The sequence below is a fragment of the Bombyx mandarina genome, chromosome 15 (assembly GCF_030267445.1).
Source record: "Bombyx mandarina strain Sakado chromosome 15, ASM3026744v2".
NCBI lineage: Eukaryota > Metazoa > Arthropoda > Insecta > Lepidoptera > Bombycidae > Bombyx > Bombyx mandarina.
Window position 1 is genome coordinate 13,411,458 of NC_143221.1, and position 16,727 is coordinate 13,428,184.

Consider the following 16,727-nt stretch of genomic DNA (forward strand, 5'->3'; position numbering starts at 1 on the left):
TGTATCCAGGAGAATCCTGCGACGTTCACTAGGGTTTCGGTCCACTTGGAGCTCCAGTAATATAAAATATCACCTTACCATTTCTGAATCTCAGTTGGCTAATGTTATGTTGAGTTATTTTAACAAACATAATTTGTAAATTATTTAAATTAAACATTTCCTTGAAACAGTATTAGGATGTCTTTATTTGAATATTTTTGTTAGTTTCCCGGATACACGGGTCGACTGACCGCCTTTTGATTCGAACTAAATTCACAACGGCAGTTGGGTTTTGCAACATAATTCACGTAACTATATTTGTTTTTGTTTACGTATTGTATAATAAAGTTACTGAAAATAAAAATGAAATTGAAAAAATTATAATCGTTCATTTTCTTACATGTTAATTGCGATTAAGTACAAAATCTTGTAAAGAAATACACGCCAATGCGAATGAAGGCTTAACTCGACGTTAAATCTATGTCAAGACATCAGGTATCTAGCTCTTAGAAAAAACTAGCTATGCCCGTCCGCTTCGGTGGGCATTTAAAATTAACATTATTATTTCTCACCCCCACAAAGACTCTCATTATTAACGCCCCCGCAACTGGTGTAGGTCCGACACTCATATAAATAGCCTATCCATTAAGTACATGTATTTTCTACACGGATACTAAGTTTCAAGTCAATCGGATGCATGATTCAGTAGTTATAACGGAACATCCGTAAAAACCACTGCAGATTTATATATTAGTATAGATTACAATTAATTAAACTCACGTTACAAAAAACAAAAAAATACATTAGTAAGGTTAGCCAATATATAAAAGATTTAATTTAAAAAGAGTTCGGTACATAGCAAAGTCGCATATTTTTGCCGCGAAGCGTTTAAGCGTTCAGTTCTGAAGGGCTGGCTCTCCTGACGTGACAATTCAGGTCACACATTTCCTGTCTACCTAGAGTCGTGCAATATAGTCGGGTAATCAAATGTACTTGATGATAAAAACAAATTGATACAAAAAAGCTAACCTAAAATATACCATAATGTATTTGTATTTCAGAGAAGTTTTCAACATGGATGTTTTGAATTTGTTTTTTGTTTTTTTCCTTAAAAATTGCCCAATTGCACATTGAACGTAGGGGCGCGTTTCCCTTCTACATATACCAGTAATTCGGGCATCGGTGCACATTCACCGTTCGCCGTCCGACGGTTACCAACGTATACCTTAACAATAACAGCAGTAAAGCACAATAACACAGTACCGACAATGAGAGTGTTTGTTTTTTTAATTTTATATGCGGTCTCTGTTTATGGGAGAGTGACGCGTGAGTAATACTTTTCTTGTTAACATCTTGCCGGTGACGTTTCTTAAGATTTTTAATAAGAACAAAAGTTAGCGAATGAAAGTCATCTCGTTATTTAGAATACCTAAAAATATCTGTAAGGTATAATTGTTTAGTGCAAAACAACCATAGCCCTATTGAATGTTTGACAAGACAGATATGACTGAATAAAAAAAGGGAATTATTTCGTTTCTTTTTGCAAGAAATGGTTTTTGTATTATTGATATTTTGATAAAACTTTGAATAATAATAGATAATAATTACATTTAATAATTAAATTCACCGGACTGTTGTGTGTTTGTTGATCGTGTGTGTGCTATAATTATATAAGGTTCTTGATCCATTAGAGTGTAAAGATGGCAACATATATTGCTTAGATATATTTCTCAGTAATACTAGCAAAGCTTTTTATTTCATTGACCTGCGACAAAGATTATACATACTAGACTAGACGCATGCAGCAGAATAATTTCTGCTCGTACCGTTTTCGCTTTCAAAGATTACCCAATAAGGCTTATTAGAATTAAATGTGACATTTTACTGTAGGTGACATTTTACATACTATATAACGACTTTTTAGATAATCTACAGTGGCATTTTACATATTGTACGGTGACATTTAGATTAAAAAAAGGACACATATCCTACACGATCGTCTATCCCCAAATTAGGATTCCTTTTACATCGGTTTATAGAATTGAGTAAGCCCATCAGTCCATCTTAATTGAAAAACGAAGAATCCGAAAATGTTTAAATACGTCATGTTAAAGTTTGTTGCAGTACGTGTGCTCTGGCTTAGGATAGATGCTATTGCTATTCTTTGAAGTTATTCTTATTATTCTTCTAGTTATTCTCCTTATTCTATCTGCGGCAGTAACTGCATTCACGAGAACTCAAATAGTTCAAAGTTCCTGTGAGAAATGTATTGACGACGCTACTAATGTTGGTAACCGGCAAACTTCTTGAGCAAATGACCTTGACTGCGCAGAACCGAATTTTAGATCACTTTGGTGGTGAGGGTGAGGCGCGACGGCAGGGGAAATCGTATCGAGCGCGTTATTGGTAGATCAATCGAACCTTGCGTCCCGCACCGCGCCCTCGTTCCGCTTGCTCCCAAAAGTACGCTTGCGTACAGTGAAAAGTCTATCGTTATTCATCGTTAAGTTATTTGTTATAATTGCTTGTTGAATTTGTTGCCATTGCTATATGTTGAGTGTTTGTTGATTTTTTATAAAAAATACACTATGCCGCGACAAAATGGGGTAGTATTCAAAAGAAAGGGTAGAAAAATTGTGTACGACGTATATTGCTTCATTATAAAACAGGGGAAGAATGATATGGAAAAAGTAAAACAGACTTCGGAAGCAAGAAAAATATCAGTGAGTACTGTTAGGTGCATTATTAACGAAGCTAAAGGCTCTAGCTTGCTCGCCGTGTTTCGGCCTCCGGGTACGAAAAGATCAGGGAAGAAGAAAGTTTCCGGAATGGATAGTTTCGTTCAATCTGTAATAAAAAGATGTAATCATAATAACTACTTATCAAGCAGCGAAACTCCGTATCGTAGAAAGGCTTCGAAAAATCTAAAGAAGATATAAATTTTAATGGCTCGGAATGAAGCTTACGACGAATTATGAAAGAGCTAGGCTTCAGATGGAAAAAAAAACAGAAAATAATCGGAAGCTGGTAATTGAAAAAAGTAACATTCGATTACTACGAATCGAATATCTCCAAAAAATAATTAATTATAGACAAATAAGAAGACCAAACCGACCGAGTTGTAAACTACACCAATGAGCCCTATGTCGACTCATCACGATGATAGCGACTCGGGTGATGAAAACAGTGATGATGATGATGGTCAAGATTAGGATAACGAAAAAAAAATTACAAATACCAGCTTCGCTTCAACTGAACCAAGACCTGGCAACAGCTCTAGTTTTGACTTAATAGAAGGAATATCTATTTTACCCCAAGATTAAATTATTACAATTATTAACCTATATTTTTTGTTGATGTTCTAATAAATATATAAATAAATACATAATATGTTGATTTTCATAATTTAATAGCATTATGACGCAGAGTAAATAACGTTTTTGCACGTGAGTGTACCGTGCGCGAACTTACCCCCACTACGTCGACAAATGCTCAAGAAGTTTGCCGACTATTATACTAATGATAATTTAGCGTTAGCCTCTCAAGCTAGCCTATCAAGGTTAAGATAGGGTACTTATTAAACGATTCCAATATGTACACAGTCTAGTTAAAAAGTCTAAATATTAATGCAAAAAGAAAGTAATGATAATATTATTACATCTATATTTCATATTCATTATGTTGATTCAAATTCAGGTCGATGTTTGGTTAATATTTTAGTGAGGTATTTTAAAATGGACTGGGGTGATAAGGGGAACATACTTTTAATTGCTGTGATATAGCATTACATACATTCGGTGTGCAGACAAATGCAACTTTAGTTTCTCCATGGTTTATTCCAAACATATTTCAACTTAAATTACTGAGCAATCTAAAACTTAATCCGTAGTTTTCAAGGCAGAATTGATCTCGTATGTGGGATAAGCCAGTAGTGCGCCTTATTTATCACTCGTTTACTATTCAGTATTCGATTTAGTTAATGCTACACGAATGTTAAGCTTTAAAGCGTGTCAGGGCACGTTATATTTTTTAACGTTGTGTTTTATTTACGCTAAACAATTAAGGATAATACTCTAATTTGAGGACTTTTTTCCTACCTATTAGCCTAGTACCTATTCTAGTGACCTCGAGGGGTCATATTAGATTTACCGAGCGAGTAGGTGAGCTCATGGGGTCTATCCTGGGGACGTTGCTAACACTAGCCCTAGCAAGAGGAGTGCTTGGCGGAATCTACTACCGGATAGGAAACGCGATCCAATGAGAAGATCCGGCGAGAAACTCAGTGGGCTTTGAGGACAGAGGATCGTCGATGTCTATTGATGACTGCGAGCAATACGTCGTGAAGACGAAAACCTAAGTCAAACGAATTGCCAGACCACAATATATGTGTTATTAGTTCAAGGTACTCTTAGTTCTTACTGTGGGCAGACAAACTTAAATGACATTAAATAATGGTTGTAAAAAAAATTACGATAGTTAGAACAATACATTAATTTTAGCGAAAAGTTTCCGAAATACAGGCAAATAGAAATAAAAAAAGTATTTCGTCTCAGAGTCCTTCTGGTAAATACACAGTTCACGCGATTGGGGTCGCGCTATCTATGTGAAATGATAATTAACAAGGCCAACCATTAAAAGACAAATCTGCACCCTCACCCGAAGCGACGCCTGAATCCCACCTGAGATAGAACCCGGGTGAGGTAGGGAAGTTACAGCGGTCATGGCGTAACGGAATTCCATTAATAAAATATAATTAATTTTAGTGTTTCATGCCTGGCATTCAATGTAAGTCAAGGTGTAGCGACATACACTCTATAGTTAATTAGTGTATCGTTAATTAGGTAAATTTTGAAACCCTATTGGCTAGCTAGTACGTTTACCCACAACATAAAAGAACAACAAAGCACAGCATGTTAATGATACATATCGATTGTTACTCTGCAAAATAAAACATTCAATGACTTAAGTTCTGGGTTATCTAATTCGGATTACGTACTGTTATAATATTATCTGGTATATTAATTACTTTACCTAAAACCGAAAAGTGCTTCTATCAGCACTTTCCGGCCTAACATAATATATTGGAGCCCCGTTGGCTCGAAGTCAGTCACTCTGCGTCGTTACTAGTAGCCACACTTTTTCTAAGTAAAATCTTTTGTATCTTCAAAGTCAATAAAATATTTTTTAAAAAGAGTTTTTCATAGTCCCGTATAACAAGTACTTACAAAGCGAGTTAATTTGGCAGGGCATGTTTTGAGCTAGCACTGACGGGATTCGAATTATTAGCGATCATTTTAAAATACACTCGTGTATACAAGAACTCCAACCTTAGTACTTGTATGTAAATTTTGCTGAGGAAATTGAATGGGCACAAGGCTTTTTCCGCTTACTGCCCCCCTACTTAGCGTGTGTTCATATATCATTTGTTGATAATCAGATGTTTGTATCAAGCCAATTGTCGAACGTCATTAGAGTCGTTTCCTCTATTCATTATTGTTTAGATTCGCTTGTCGATTAAGACTATTTATTTCGTTTTTTTTGTCATACTTGGATAAGTGTTGATGGCTTAAAGTATTAATAGCATATCCTTATATACGTGCTTGAGATTTCGTTCATTCATTATTATTATCAATTTTAATGAGGCTTACAATAATCTTGTTTTATAATAATCAATGTACAATACGGTTGTCGTAGTTCTTATTTTAACTCTCAACAACAAATATAGATGTCATATCCAAATGAAAAACTTCCTATAAAACTTCCTATTTATCAGGAAGGATACAAACAGTAGATGTGAAAGGTAATAGATCTTCAGGCACCTTGTTGAAAATGGGTGTACCTCAGGGTTCCATTTTGGGTCCTTTTTTATTTCTAATATATATAAACGATTTACCTAGTTTTATTGAGTCCCGACACGAGGTCGTATTATTCGCAGATGATACATCTTTATTATTTAAAATTAAACGACAATTACAAGTCTATGACGAAGTAAATGATGCGATTTCGTGTGTGGTTCATTGGTTCCGTATCAATAACCTATTATTGAATAGTAAGAAAACTAAATGTATTAAATTTACTTTAAAATGTATTAAACCATCTTTAAATGTGAGACAAGTGGAGAGTGATGTAATTGTTTCTGAGGAATCATTGGAGCTTGTTGAGTCAACCGTATTTCTTGGTATAACAGTGGACTCCAAACTGCAATGGGGACCTCATATTCATAAATTGGCGAGTAAGCTCAGCTCTGCAGCATACGCAGTAAAAAAAATTAGAATGTTAACAAACGCGGACACGGCTCGTTTAGTTTACTTTAGTTACTTCCACAGTGTCATGTCCTATGGCATTTTGCTATGGGGCAATGCGACCCATGTAGAAATGATATTTATTCTGCAGATAAGAGTTATACGTGCTATTTATAACATGCACTCAAGGGAATCCCTGAGGGAGAAATTTAAAGAAATTAAAGTTCTCACTATGCCATCCCAGTACATTTTTGAAAATTTGATGTATGTTCGTAAACATATTAAGGAGTTTCCTAAACAGTCGGACATACATAATAGAAATACTAGGAACAAACACAAGCTTGTTGTGCCGATGAGTAGGTTACATAAGATACGAAATTCATTCGGGTGTTTGTCTGTGCGCCTGTACAACAAAATCCCACAAGATGTTCAGAACCTACATATACATAGGTTTAAGAAAACTATTAAAGAACATCTGTGCAATAAAGCTTACTATAAAGTCAATGATTATCTAGAAGATTGCACAAAGTGGGAATGAGTTGCTCGCTCCAGGCATTTCAATATTGTAGTAATTGTTACGTTATATTACTCATTGTAAAAAATCATATTTTAAAAACAAAACTAATATTAAAAAATAAATAAATAATAATTTCATATGTAAAAAAAAAAAAGACATGCCCGCTGAGTTTCTTGCCAATTCTTCTCAGGACGGAGGCTAGTTCTTGTGAATTGGCGGTAGTTTTTTTGACGTTCAACAAGTATGTACTTTCATTTATGTGGTATAAAAATTTTTGATTTGATTTGATTTGATTTGAATGTCATTCCGCTATTGCAACTGTCATAACAGATGACGTTCCATCATTACGACGACAATATGAGGTCTGTTAAACTCAGTCGGGCAAGCTTGTGAGAGTGGCCGCGATTATGCAGTATCTGTAACGTAACCGGCTACTGTTTTTTTTTGTTTTTTTTTCCATTCCTCGCTTTTGTTGGTACTACGGAAACTAACTATTACAGAGCACGGCTGCTTATCAAATATTATTATAGGTTACATCACTTTCTGAAATATAAGGTCCAAGTTTTCAATGATTGAAGAAATAATAGGATAAGTCCGCCGGTCACCGTCCTCGCCTCGTTAATTAACCCATAGACACAGCCCACTGAGTTTCTCACCGGATCTTCTCACTGGGTCGCGTTTCCGATCCGGTGGTAGATTCTGCGAAGCATTGCTTTTGCTAGGACCGCTGTTAGCAACACTCTCGGTTTGAGCCCCGTGAGTTCACCTACTCGCCCGGTTACGCTGACATAGCCTTTCAAGGCAGTTATCAGTTTAGGTAAGAAAAAAAAAGGAGAAGTCCATGAGTCCCCGCTCCAAATGAAGTTTAACAATCCCTACGTTGTGCAGTGGTTAAGCGTTAATAGGTGAGATGACCGCTTGTTATCCTTTGACCATATACGTGTATGAGTCTCCTTTTTTTTCTCTACCTAATAGTTGGTAGTTTAAGGGGCTATTCCAATTATGCGCATATGGGTAAGTGTGCTACACGGGCTCATCGTGACAAAACTTGCTAACATTGGCTCCAGTAAGAGCAGTGTTTCGCTGCATCTAACCTTGGATCGCGACCCACTGAGAAGATCCGGCAAGAAACTCATTGAATTGTATCTGCATAGGCCTGCTATCACTGACAATAAAAGGAAATTAAAGAAATGAGTAGTACGGGGCTATCATACTGAACAAATATACCACTTATTATATACTATCTGCTATATTTAGGCCAGAATAAAAAGAAACAACTTAATTTATACCTTGGCCAACATCGAATTGAAACTAAGACGAGGCGTAAATTTATTAATTCCGATAACTAATTCAAAATCGAATTATCTTTGGTGGATTATTTTTAGAAGGTTGCGTGTTTATATGAGCAACACTTGGTGTTACTAGTTTATAGGAAACTACAAAGGGAAGGTCTTCCAACTGATCTGGCGCGGGTGTTTAATATCTGTATATGCTTATTTTGAAATATTTCTATTCTATCAGCCCACAGACGTCCATAAGCTCGACACAAGTCTCCCCCAAGCCTCGCACAAAGATCGGTCCTGCCTAAAAACATATATAACTATATATATTAGTCACTGATTCCCATAGTACATAGAAACCCATTTTGGGGTGAGACGACCATGTGTATGCTGGATTTTTTTTTTTTTTTTTTTTTTTTTATTGCTTAGATGGGTGGACGAGCTCACAGCCCACCTGGTGTTAAGTGGTTACTGGAGCCCATAGACACCTACCACGTAAATGCGCCACCCACCTTGAGATATAAGTTCTAAGGTCTCAGTATAGTTACAACGGCTACCTCACCCTTCGAACCGAAATGCATTACTGCTTCACGGCGGAAATAGGTGGGGTGGTGGTACCTACCCGTGCGGACTCCCAAGAGGTCCTACCACCAGTGATTACGCAAATTATAATTTTGCGGGTTTCATTTTTATTACACGATGTTATTCCTTCACCGTGGAAGTCAATCGTGAACATTTGTTGAGTACGTATTTCATTAGAAAAATTGGTACCCGCCTGCGGGATTCGAACACCGGTGCATCGCTACACACGAATGCACCGGACGTCTTATCCTTTAGGCCACGACGCAGACAGCGCAGGACCGGTCCTTGTGGCGAGGCTTGGGGAGGCCCATGTCCAGCAGTGGACGTCTGTGGGCTGACGAGTAGAAGAAGACCACGTGTGATTTGACCAATATTATTATTTTTGTTCAATATGGCCCAAACATTGTTCCTCCGAAGTTGTATGTAAGATTTTAGTGAATATGTTGTTAATGCATTTTTTTGCATTATAAGTATGTTGTAAGGTGATGAGGAGGCGTCCTAAAAAGGTTTGGATGAACTGTGTGAAAGAGGATATGTGAGATGCGACTGTGCCAGTGCAGATATGACGTATGGTAGACATGAATGGAAAAGGAGGACATACTGGACCGACTATTCTACATATAGTGAGATAAGGGCAAGACAAAGACCATGTTGTGCAAGAAGAAGACCATGTTAATGCAATGTAGCTCCTAGATAAACTTCTTTTATTCTATGACTAGTGAAACCTGGTCACGCTCTGATGTGACTTTCGCTAATTATATGAAAAATATCACCTGTTGTGCGTCAATCGAACTACATAATAGGTATAATGATACGGATACGCTTTTTTGATATATAAGCCATTATTACATTGAAGTGCCATGAAAATCCGTCCAGTAACTTTTGCGTGAAATAGTATTTAACAAACATCCACAAGATTTTGTGTTCACTGTTATTAATATTAAAAAATAACTAAAGCTACACTAAAGATATCGAATTCAATCAAACAGTTTTTTTCAAATAATACTTTTCATTAACATTATATTGTTGATCTAAATATAAATCCTTATACTGCAGGAGACAATGACGATTCTCAACAAAATACTGATAGGCCATAAAACACTATCAGACCATTTAAATCAAGCAAGATGTGTTTTACTACTGTTACAACTAGTATTAAACTATTTGGGTAAACTAAAAAAAAAACAGTAATTTAACAAAATCTTGATGTTTGTGACCACGTTTTTGTTTATAAATTTACAGCCGACTTCTTTCCTCAATGCAAGAGAAGCGATCCACAGCTAGACAAGTGCGTTCTGGACGCCGTCGAGACAATGAGGCCACGTCTGAAGACGGGCATTCCTGAAGTCAACATTCCGCCTTTAGACCCCTTCATGGTACCAATGTTGAAACTGGACAGGACTGCTCCAAACCTGCGATTGAAAGCAACGATCAAACAAACTAAGGCATTCGGTGGAAGTAACTTTAAGATTGAAAAGTTGAAGTGAGTATTATTTTTTTGTCCTACCTACGCCGAAAGTTCGGTTTTCCTCCCGCTGTACAGGGAAGAAAGTGTTACATTTCCTCCCTGGGTACTGACAAGTGCGAATGCGCGTTAGTGTCTACGTCTGCTCTCACGCACCTAAAATTCTCCGCCATTGTTGTGCTTGGGTAATTTGCAATATTGTGTTTAGTGTAAAAGTGAAATAAACAAGAGGCAATAAAATTGTATAGTGAAGTATTAAACAAAGATGAGTTCATCAGACAGTTCTTATTCAATTAGTAGTCGTTTATTTAAAAATAAAAAAATTGTTAAATTGTTTTTTATTAGTAAATGGGGGGCTTCCGTCCCCCTACTCCCCGCCAGGGTTTCGCCCCTGGACCCCGGGTAGGAGAAAAAATAGTATGTGCACCGCGAGAAAAAAGTAGGACATCTCATCCCGCATCCCGCAATTTTACACGTGGGAGGAAATGTCCTACTTTTCTCCCTTGGCGCACAATGTACTATTATTTTTGTAGTTGGGATGAGGGGGTGCGGTTTCATATTATAGTGAGGCATCGCCGCTCCCTTTGAGGTGTGAGGTCGAAATTTCAATTGCATTTTAAAATTGACATCTTTTGAATGCGAATTAAATGGCACAACATACGTCGAAATAATACCTAAATTTCTGAGCTAGGAACGCGTCTTAATACCAGCAATTTTTCATTGTTTTTGGTTACACAATTATGTCAGTCGTCGGGTTTTCCAATACTTGTGGTATTTTTTTATTAGAAAGAATTTTTTTAAAGACGTTTCTTTCCTCCTCATGTACTCTTTCATTGAAAAAGTCCATATCATTTATAAAAAGAACGGTTTTGCTTTAAAAACATCGCATTTTTTATAAAAATATTTAGCCTAATTTACGTTGTTAAATTGTTATATCCCTTTCAGGATTAACTTGAATAATAAGTACACAGGGGAGATTAAAATGGTTTTCCCAAAGTTGATGGTGAATGCGGATTACGACGTGCGTGGCTCTAGAATTCTCACCCTGGACATAAATGGAAAAGGAAAACTGAGAGGAGAATTCAGTATGTATTTGGTTAAGTAAACCACGTAGATTATTGTTTATTTAAAAACAATGAACTGTTAAAAAGGTCCTGTATTTGGTTTTTCGTTATTGAAATGGACCGAAACTCAAATTCCACTCAATGTTCACCGATTATTGGAGACCCTAAACAGATATGATCTCATAATTTTTCTAATGAAATACGTACTTAACAAATATTCACGATTGACTTCCACGGTGAAGGAATAACATCGTGTAATAAAAATCAAACCCGCAAAATTATAATTTGCGTAATTATTGGTGGTAGGACCTCTTGTGAGTCCACACGGGTAGGTACCACCGCCCCCCCTATTTCTGCCGTGAAGCAGTAATGCGTTTCGGTTTGAAGGGTGGGCCAGCCGTTGTAACTATACCTGAGACCTGTACGTTGTCATGTCTATGGGCTCCAGTAACCACTTAACAGTAGGTGGGCTGTGAGGTCGTCCACAAATCTAAGCAATAAATAAAAAACCAAGATCGCAGAATCAGCCACTTTAAAAAATATATCCTACCTTAACAGGAGACAGGATTGCTTCGCAGCCCAAACGGGCAAGGCGAGCAGTTCGATTCTGTTTTACGTGCTTTGAGATTTTTCTGTCAACGATTACTTAGACCTTTTGCTAAGCAAACTTTCGGCCGTGTTGAAATTTCAACTCTACTTTTAAGACCTTAAGCGTTAAATAAAATTTTTATTTACAATATAAACAGATACTCAAAATCGTATCGAAAGCTGATTAGAATAATGTCATCTCATCTAAAAGTAATTATCCATCGAAATTGTTAATTAGTTGAACGAATAGTTAATGTTTGTTGCAGTGAATCTAGACCAAGGTTAGAGCAGTCTCTGGGCGATTTTCTAAATTCAGCCGACTGTTTGTTTTGTTTTGACCTGTCAGTATTATTTTCAGACTACCGAATAACTATATTAGAATGTAAAATTTCATTCTCTACTTTTAATTGAATCGACGACCGGTTATATTCGTTTCAATGCATTTTTAATGGGTATTATCAATAAATTCCAGTATTTGTATACATTTATGGTTGTCGTAATGAACAGTTTACTTTTTCGAATTGTAGTTTACCGAATTTTAATTTAAACCTTTTTGATTTATTGCAATCTTAAGCAGCTGCATCAATTGAACTATTTCACAAAAGATTGTAACGCAGTCAGATTTTTTTGAGACTTTTGCTAAATGCATTATCACTCATTTGTTGAAACAGTTCATGCGTCATTTGTTGCTCGTTGATATAACTAAGTAGATGTTTTCAAATCTCAGCAGGATCGAATAAATGGCAGGCTAGCTAGATGTATGGATATTATAAAGAAATAACTGTTACTTTATTATGATTTATTTATTCTATCTAGCTGGAATAACAGTGGTTGCGAAGGGTCTAGCCAAGCCCATACAAAAGGACGGAGTTGAATATCTTCAGGTGGACAAGATCTTGACACGAGTTAGAGTTAGTAATGCCCAGATCGGTTTCGATGACACGGAAAGACCACTGGCTGGTAAGTATCCGACATTAACAAACAACAAACTTTGTTCTACGAATGTAAATTTTTTTACAAATGAAAAATCATCACCCATTAGGGGAAGGCAGCGGCTTGATTGTACTTTTGGCATTGCTCATGTCAATGAGCTATGGTAATCACTTCCTGTCAAGTCGGCCATGTGTTTGTTTATTTACAGAGGCAATGAAATCAGTTCAAACAATAAGAGAACGTTATCCACACAGATATCTACGACTAGATGATAGACAACTATAAAAGAGCATTATGTAAACGACAGGCCTAAAAATAAAGGATTCTTTATATTTTACTGATGGTAGAACGTATTGGAAGCCCGCTCTAATAGGCGTCATCATCCTGTCTACTTCTGCTTCGAAGCAGTAATATGCTGGGCTTTAATGGGTGCCACAGCCGTTATATTTGAAACTTTAATCTCGTGTATCAAGGATGGTGGCATTTACACTCTGATATCTGTGATCTCCGGTAACCACTTAACACCAGGTGGACCATAAGCTCGTTCAACTTCTAAATAATAAAACCGAAGTAAGAAACTTGACGCTTTCTGGTTTCACAATTGAATACATTATAATTTTAAGCAGATCTCTCAAAAATATCCTACAAAATTGATCAATGCAATTTGCATTTTTTTTACGATTACGCATTTTGCTAATTGTTTACGAATTTCGAACGTTTAAATTGTTAATATTTTACTTTAACCATGTAAATTCATGATTCATTTCACATCATTTTCATTATGTCCATTGTTGCAAAGTTTTATTTATAAATGAAATGTAGTTAATCCAATAGGTGACATCACCTTTTTATTTGCATTTGGTATTTAAATAGTGACTTTTTAGTGGTCTTTTAGTGACTTTTGTGAGTGAAACGCCACTTTCACGTTAAATTAAAAAAAAACCCGAATCTAATCTAATTAAAACTAATGTAATTCTAAATTCTTGTAGCCGCATCGGCTGCGTCATTCTTCAACTCGAGTCCTGGAGTCGTTCTGGACATTCTTAATCCTTTAATAGAAGAGACAAGTGCAGCCGTCATCAAAGCCTTCGTCAACAAGATCCTTGGAAACATACCCTTGCACGAGATACTCGTTGATGACGTACCATCTGCATAGAAAACTTCGGTATTATTTATATATAGATTTGATAAGGATTTACTGTAAGTTCGACTTTTCGTGGAAATGCGGAATGTCTCCATAAACATATTGAACTATGTTAAAATTATGTTTCCAAAGCCTTATGTTGTTTGATGGTTTAGTACCAAGGATTTAGTACAATCGAAATAGCCATAATTAAATTTTATAGACTTTAGACATTGATAGAGATTCTGTAATATGAGAAATTACATCATAAGGATTTTTTTAGAAACTATAATCTTAATTTCTTCGACAGTAATTATCGCAATTAAGAAATGATGTGTTTTTATATAACGTTAAGTGATTGAGTTTAAAAATATGTAATTTAAACTCTATTTTAATAATGTATCTATAAATATAAAAATGAATTGCTGTTCGTTAGTCTCGCTAAAACTCGAGAACGGCTGATCCGATTTGGCTAATTTTGGTCTTGAATATTTGTGGAAGTCCAGAGAAGGTTTAAAAGGTAGATAGATACATATGAAAATGCTCGGAATTAAATAAAAATAACAATTGTGTCCTCCGTCGGATGAATTCCTTTTGTTTGTTTTAAGTTTATTTTATACAACATTTTAGGTCTTTTATTTATCGATTGAGACACTACGAAGTCTGCCGGGTCAGCTAGTATTAAAATAAAAGGGCTAAAATAGTAATTGCTGTGATGAATTTGTAAATGGAAATTCAATTGTTTATGATTTATTTGTTGTTATTGGCCTTATTGGCACCAAAGATATTGTTTAGTACCTGTATGTATTGTGTAGCGTAAGTGTTTTATACTAAATTATGTAAGTTAACAAACTTAGTGTTTTATTTATGTGTCTTTCAAGTATAACGTAAACAGAGACTCACAACTCACTATCAGGTGGACCATAATAATATGCGCGCCTGCCTACAAGGACAATCAAAACAAAAAAAGAGAAAAGAAAAAAATATTAATTCAGAAAATTATCCGCAACAATTTTCTCTACAAAGTTATGATTGTTTATGTCTGGTCACACCGATCCGGTGGACCGAATGGTAAACAGTCGACGCCGACCTAAACACGTCATTACAGATCCTCCCGATCCATTAACGGTGCTTTTAGGTACTTCAAGCACCGGTCACCGTCGTCGCCGAACCCGTCGCTTGCGACAAAGGGCTCGACGAGTAAATTAACCCATAGACACAGCCTACTGAGTTTCTCGCCGGATCTTCTCAGTGGGTTGCGTTTCCGATTCGGTGGTAGATTCTGCGAAGCACTGCTCTTGCTAGGGCCAGTGTTAGCAACACTCCGGTTTGAGCCCCGTGCGCTCACCTACTAGTTCGGTGAATCTAGAATAACCCGGTTACTAGAATAGGTAGGAAAAATTAAAAAAAAGATGTCTGATGCTTAGGTTCACAGTTCGTTAGCTGTCGTCGATCATCAAAGGGAACTTCATCTTGCACAGTAATTGGTAAGAGTAATCTATGATAACTAGAGGTCCCGCAGTAGTCGAAATTCGACTATAATTAATTGGAATTGGAAGTTTGTACACTATTATGATTGTATTTTATACTTCTATAATCACAAATTTCGCCAAGGCTACACTATAAAAAAATATTAATAAAGACAAACAATATTTAATCTATTCTCAATTTGACCACGGACGTCAAGAACAAAAGTTTGACTCTAAATAGTGCGTCAAATACATGGTATGTAGTGTGCGTAATATTTTCTTTATTGATTTAATGTATCTTTTATGCATTATTTAAAAAAAATATTAGCATTGTGCACTTGTTCTCTATATTCTCTATAAGAGTAGAAAATTTCATACTCCTCCGTCCGCGCAATTTTCGTAAAAAGGGATACAAAGTTTTTGCTTCACGTATTAATATATATATAGATTTTACAAATACGAAAGAAAGTAAGTCGGTCTATTTCGTTTGGCCGTTTCAACTTCTGACAATATTTTGACTAATTTCGGCATATGAATTGTTTGAGGCCCGGGGAAAGTATCCGCGTGTGCGATTTAAAGTGTAGTTCACGCAGGGTAAACTACGCGATATGTAGTTATTAAATAAGAGGGCGGCACTGAAAATTTCGGGAATTAACGAAGTGACACAACATTACTATTTAAAAATGTATTTATTGCTTTTCGAAGTATTCTCCGCGAAATTTGACACATTTTTCCATACGATGGAACCAATCATTGAAGCAACCATTCCATTCGGAAGTTGGGGTCTCCAAAATGGCCGTTTTGTAGGCGTCCACAGCGTCTTCAGGTGATGAAAATCTCTGTCCACGCAATTTATTCTTTATTTTAGGGAAAGTATAGAAATCATTAGGGCTTAGGTCGGGGCTGTACGGCGGATGGTCTAATAATTCTATGTTTTCTTGCTCTAAAAACTCTTTTGTTCTGTGCGCGGTGTGAGAACTCGCATTGTCGTGATGGAGGATGATGCGGCGGTTGCAGTTCTCTTTACGGAGTTCAGAAATGACCTGTGGCGGACAAACGCTAGTATACCATTCTGCATTAACCGTTCTTTGTCCCTCAAGAGGAATAGTCGTGACATGGCCGGTTTTGGAGACAAACAAGGCCACCATTTTTTTTTGCAACACTCCGTGAACGAACAATTTTTGTTGGCTTTAACTCATTTTCGAACACCCAAACTCGTGACTGGTTTTTTGTTTCGGGTTCGTACGCGTATATCCAGGATTCGTCACCTGATACAATGTTGTATACAGCATTTGAGGATCCTGCGTGGAATCTTTCGAGAGTTCTGACGCACCAAGTAACGCGAGCCGCTTTTTGCTCTTCACAGAGCGAATGCGGTATCCATCGGGAGAACAACTTTTTTACACCTAATTGTTCATGCAAGATTATTTGTATTTGACTCATGCCAATGTCTAAATTTGCCTGAATTTCGCGGTATGTCACATG

At 36.5% G+C, this 16,727-nt stretch overlaps 1 protein-coding gene across 1 annotated transcript; it reads left to right on the forward strand.

The window, feature by feature from the left end:
• Nucleotides 1-1,173: 1,173 nt before the first annotated feature.
• On the forward strand, nucleotides 1,174-14,625 carry LOC114248587 (uncharacterized). Its single transcript, XM_028181869.2, has 5 exons — nucleotides 1,174-1,305; nucleotides 9,843-10,083; nucleotides 11,011-11,150; nucleotides 12,534-12,677; nucleotides 13,640-14,625. Exons 1-5 carry the CDS (start codon nucleotides 1,248-1,250, stop codon nucleotides 13,804-13,806), a joined length of 750 nt encoding a protein of 249 aa, XP_028037670.2. The 5' UTR covers nucleotides 1,174-1,247; the 3' UTR covers nucleotides 13,807-14,625.
• Nucleotides 14,626-16,727: the final 2,102 nt, after the last annotated feature.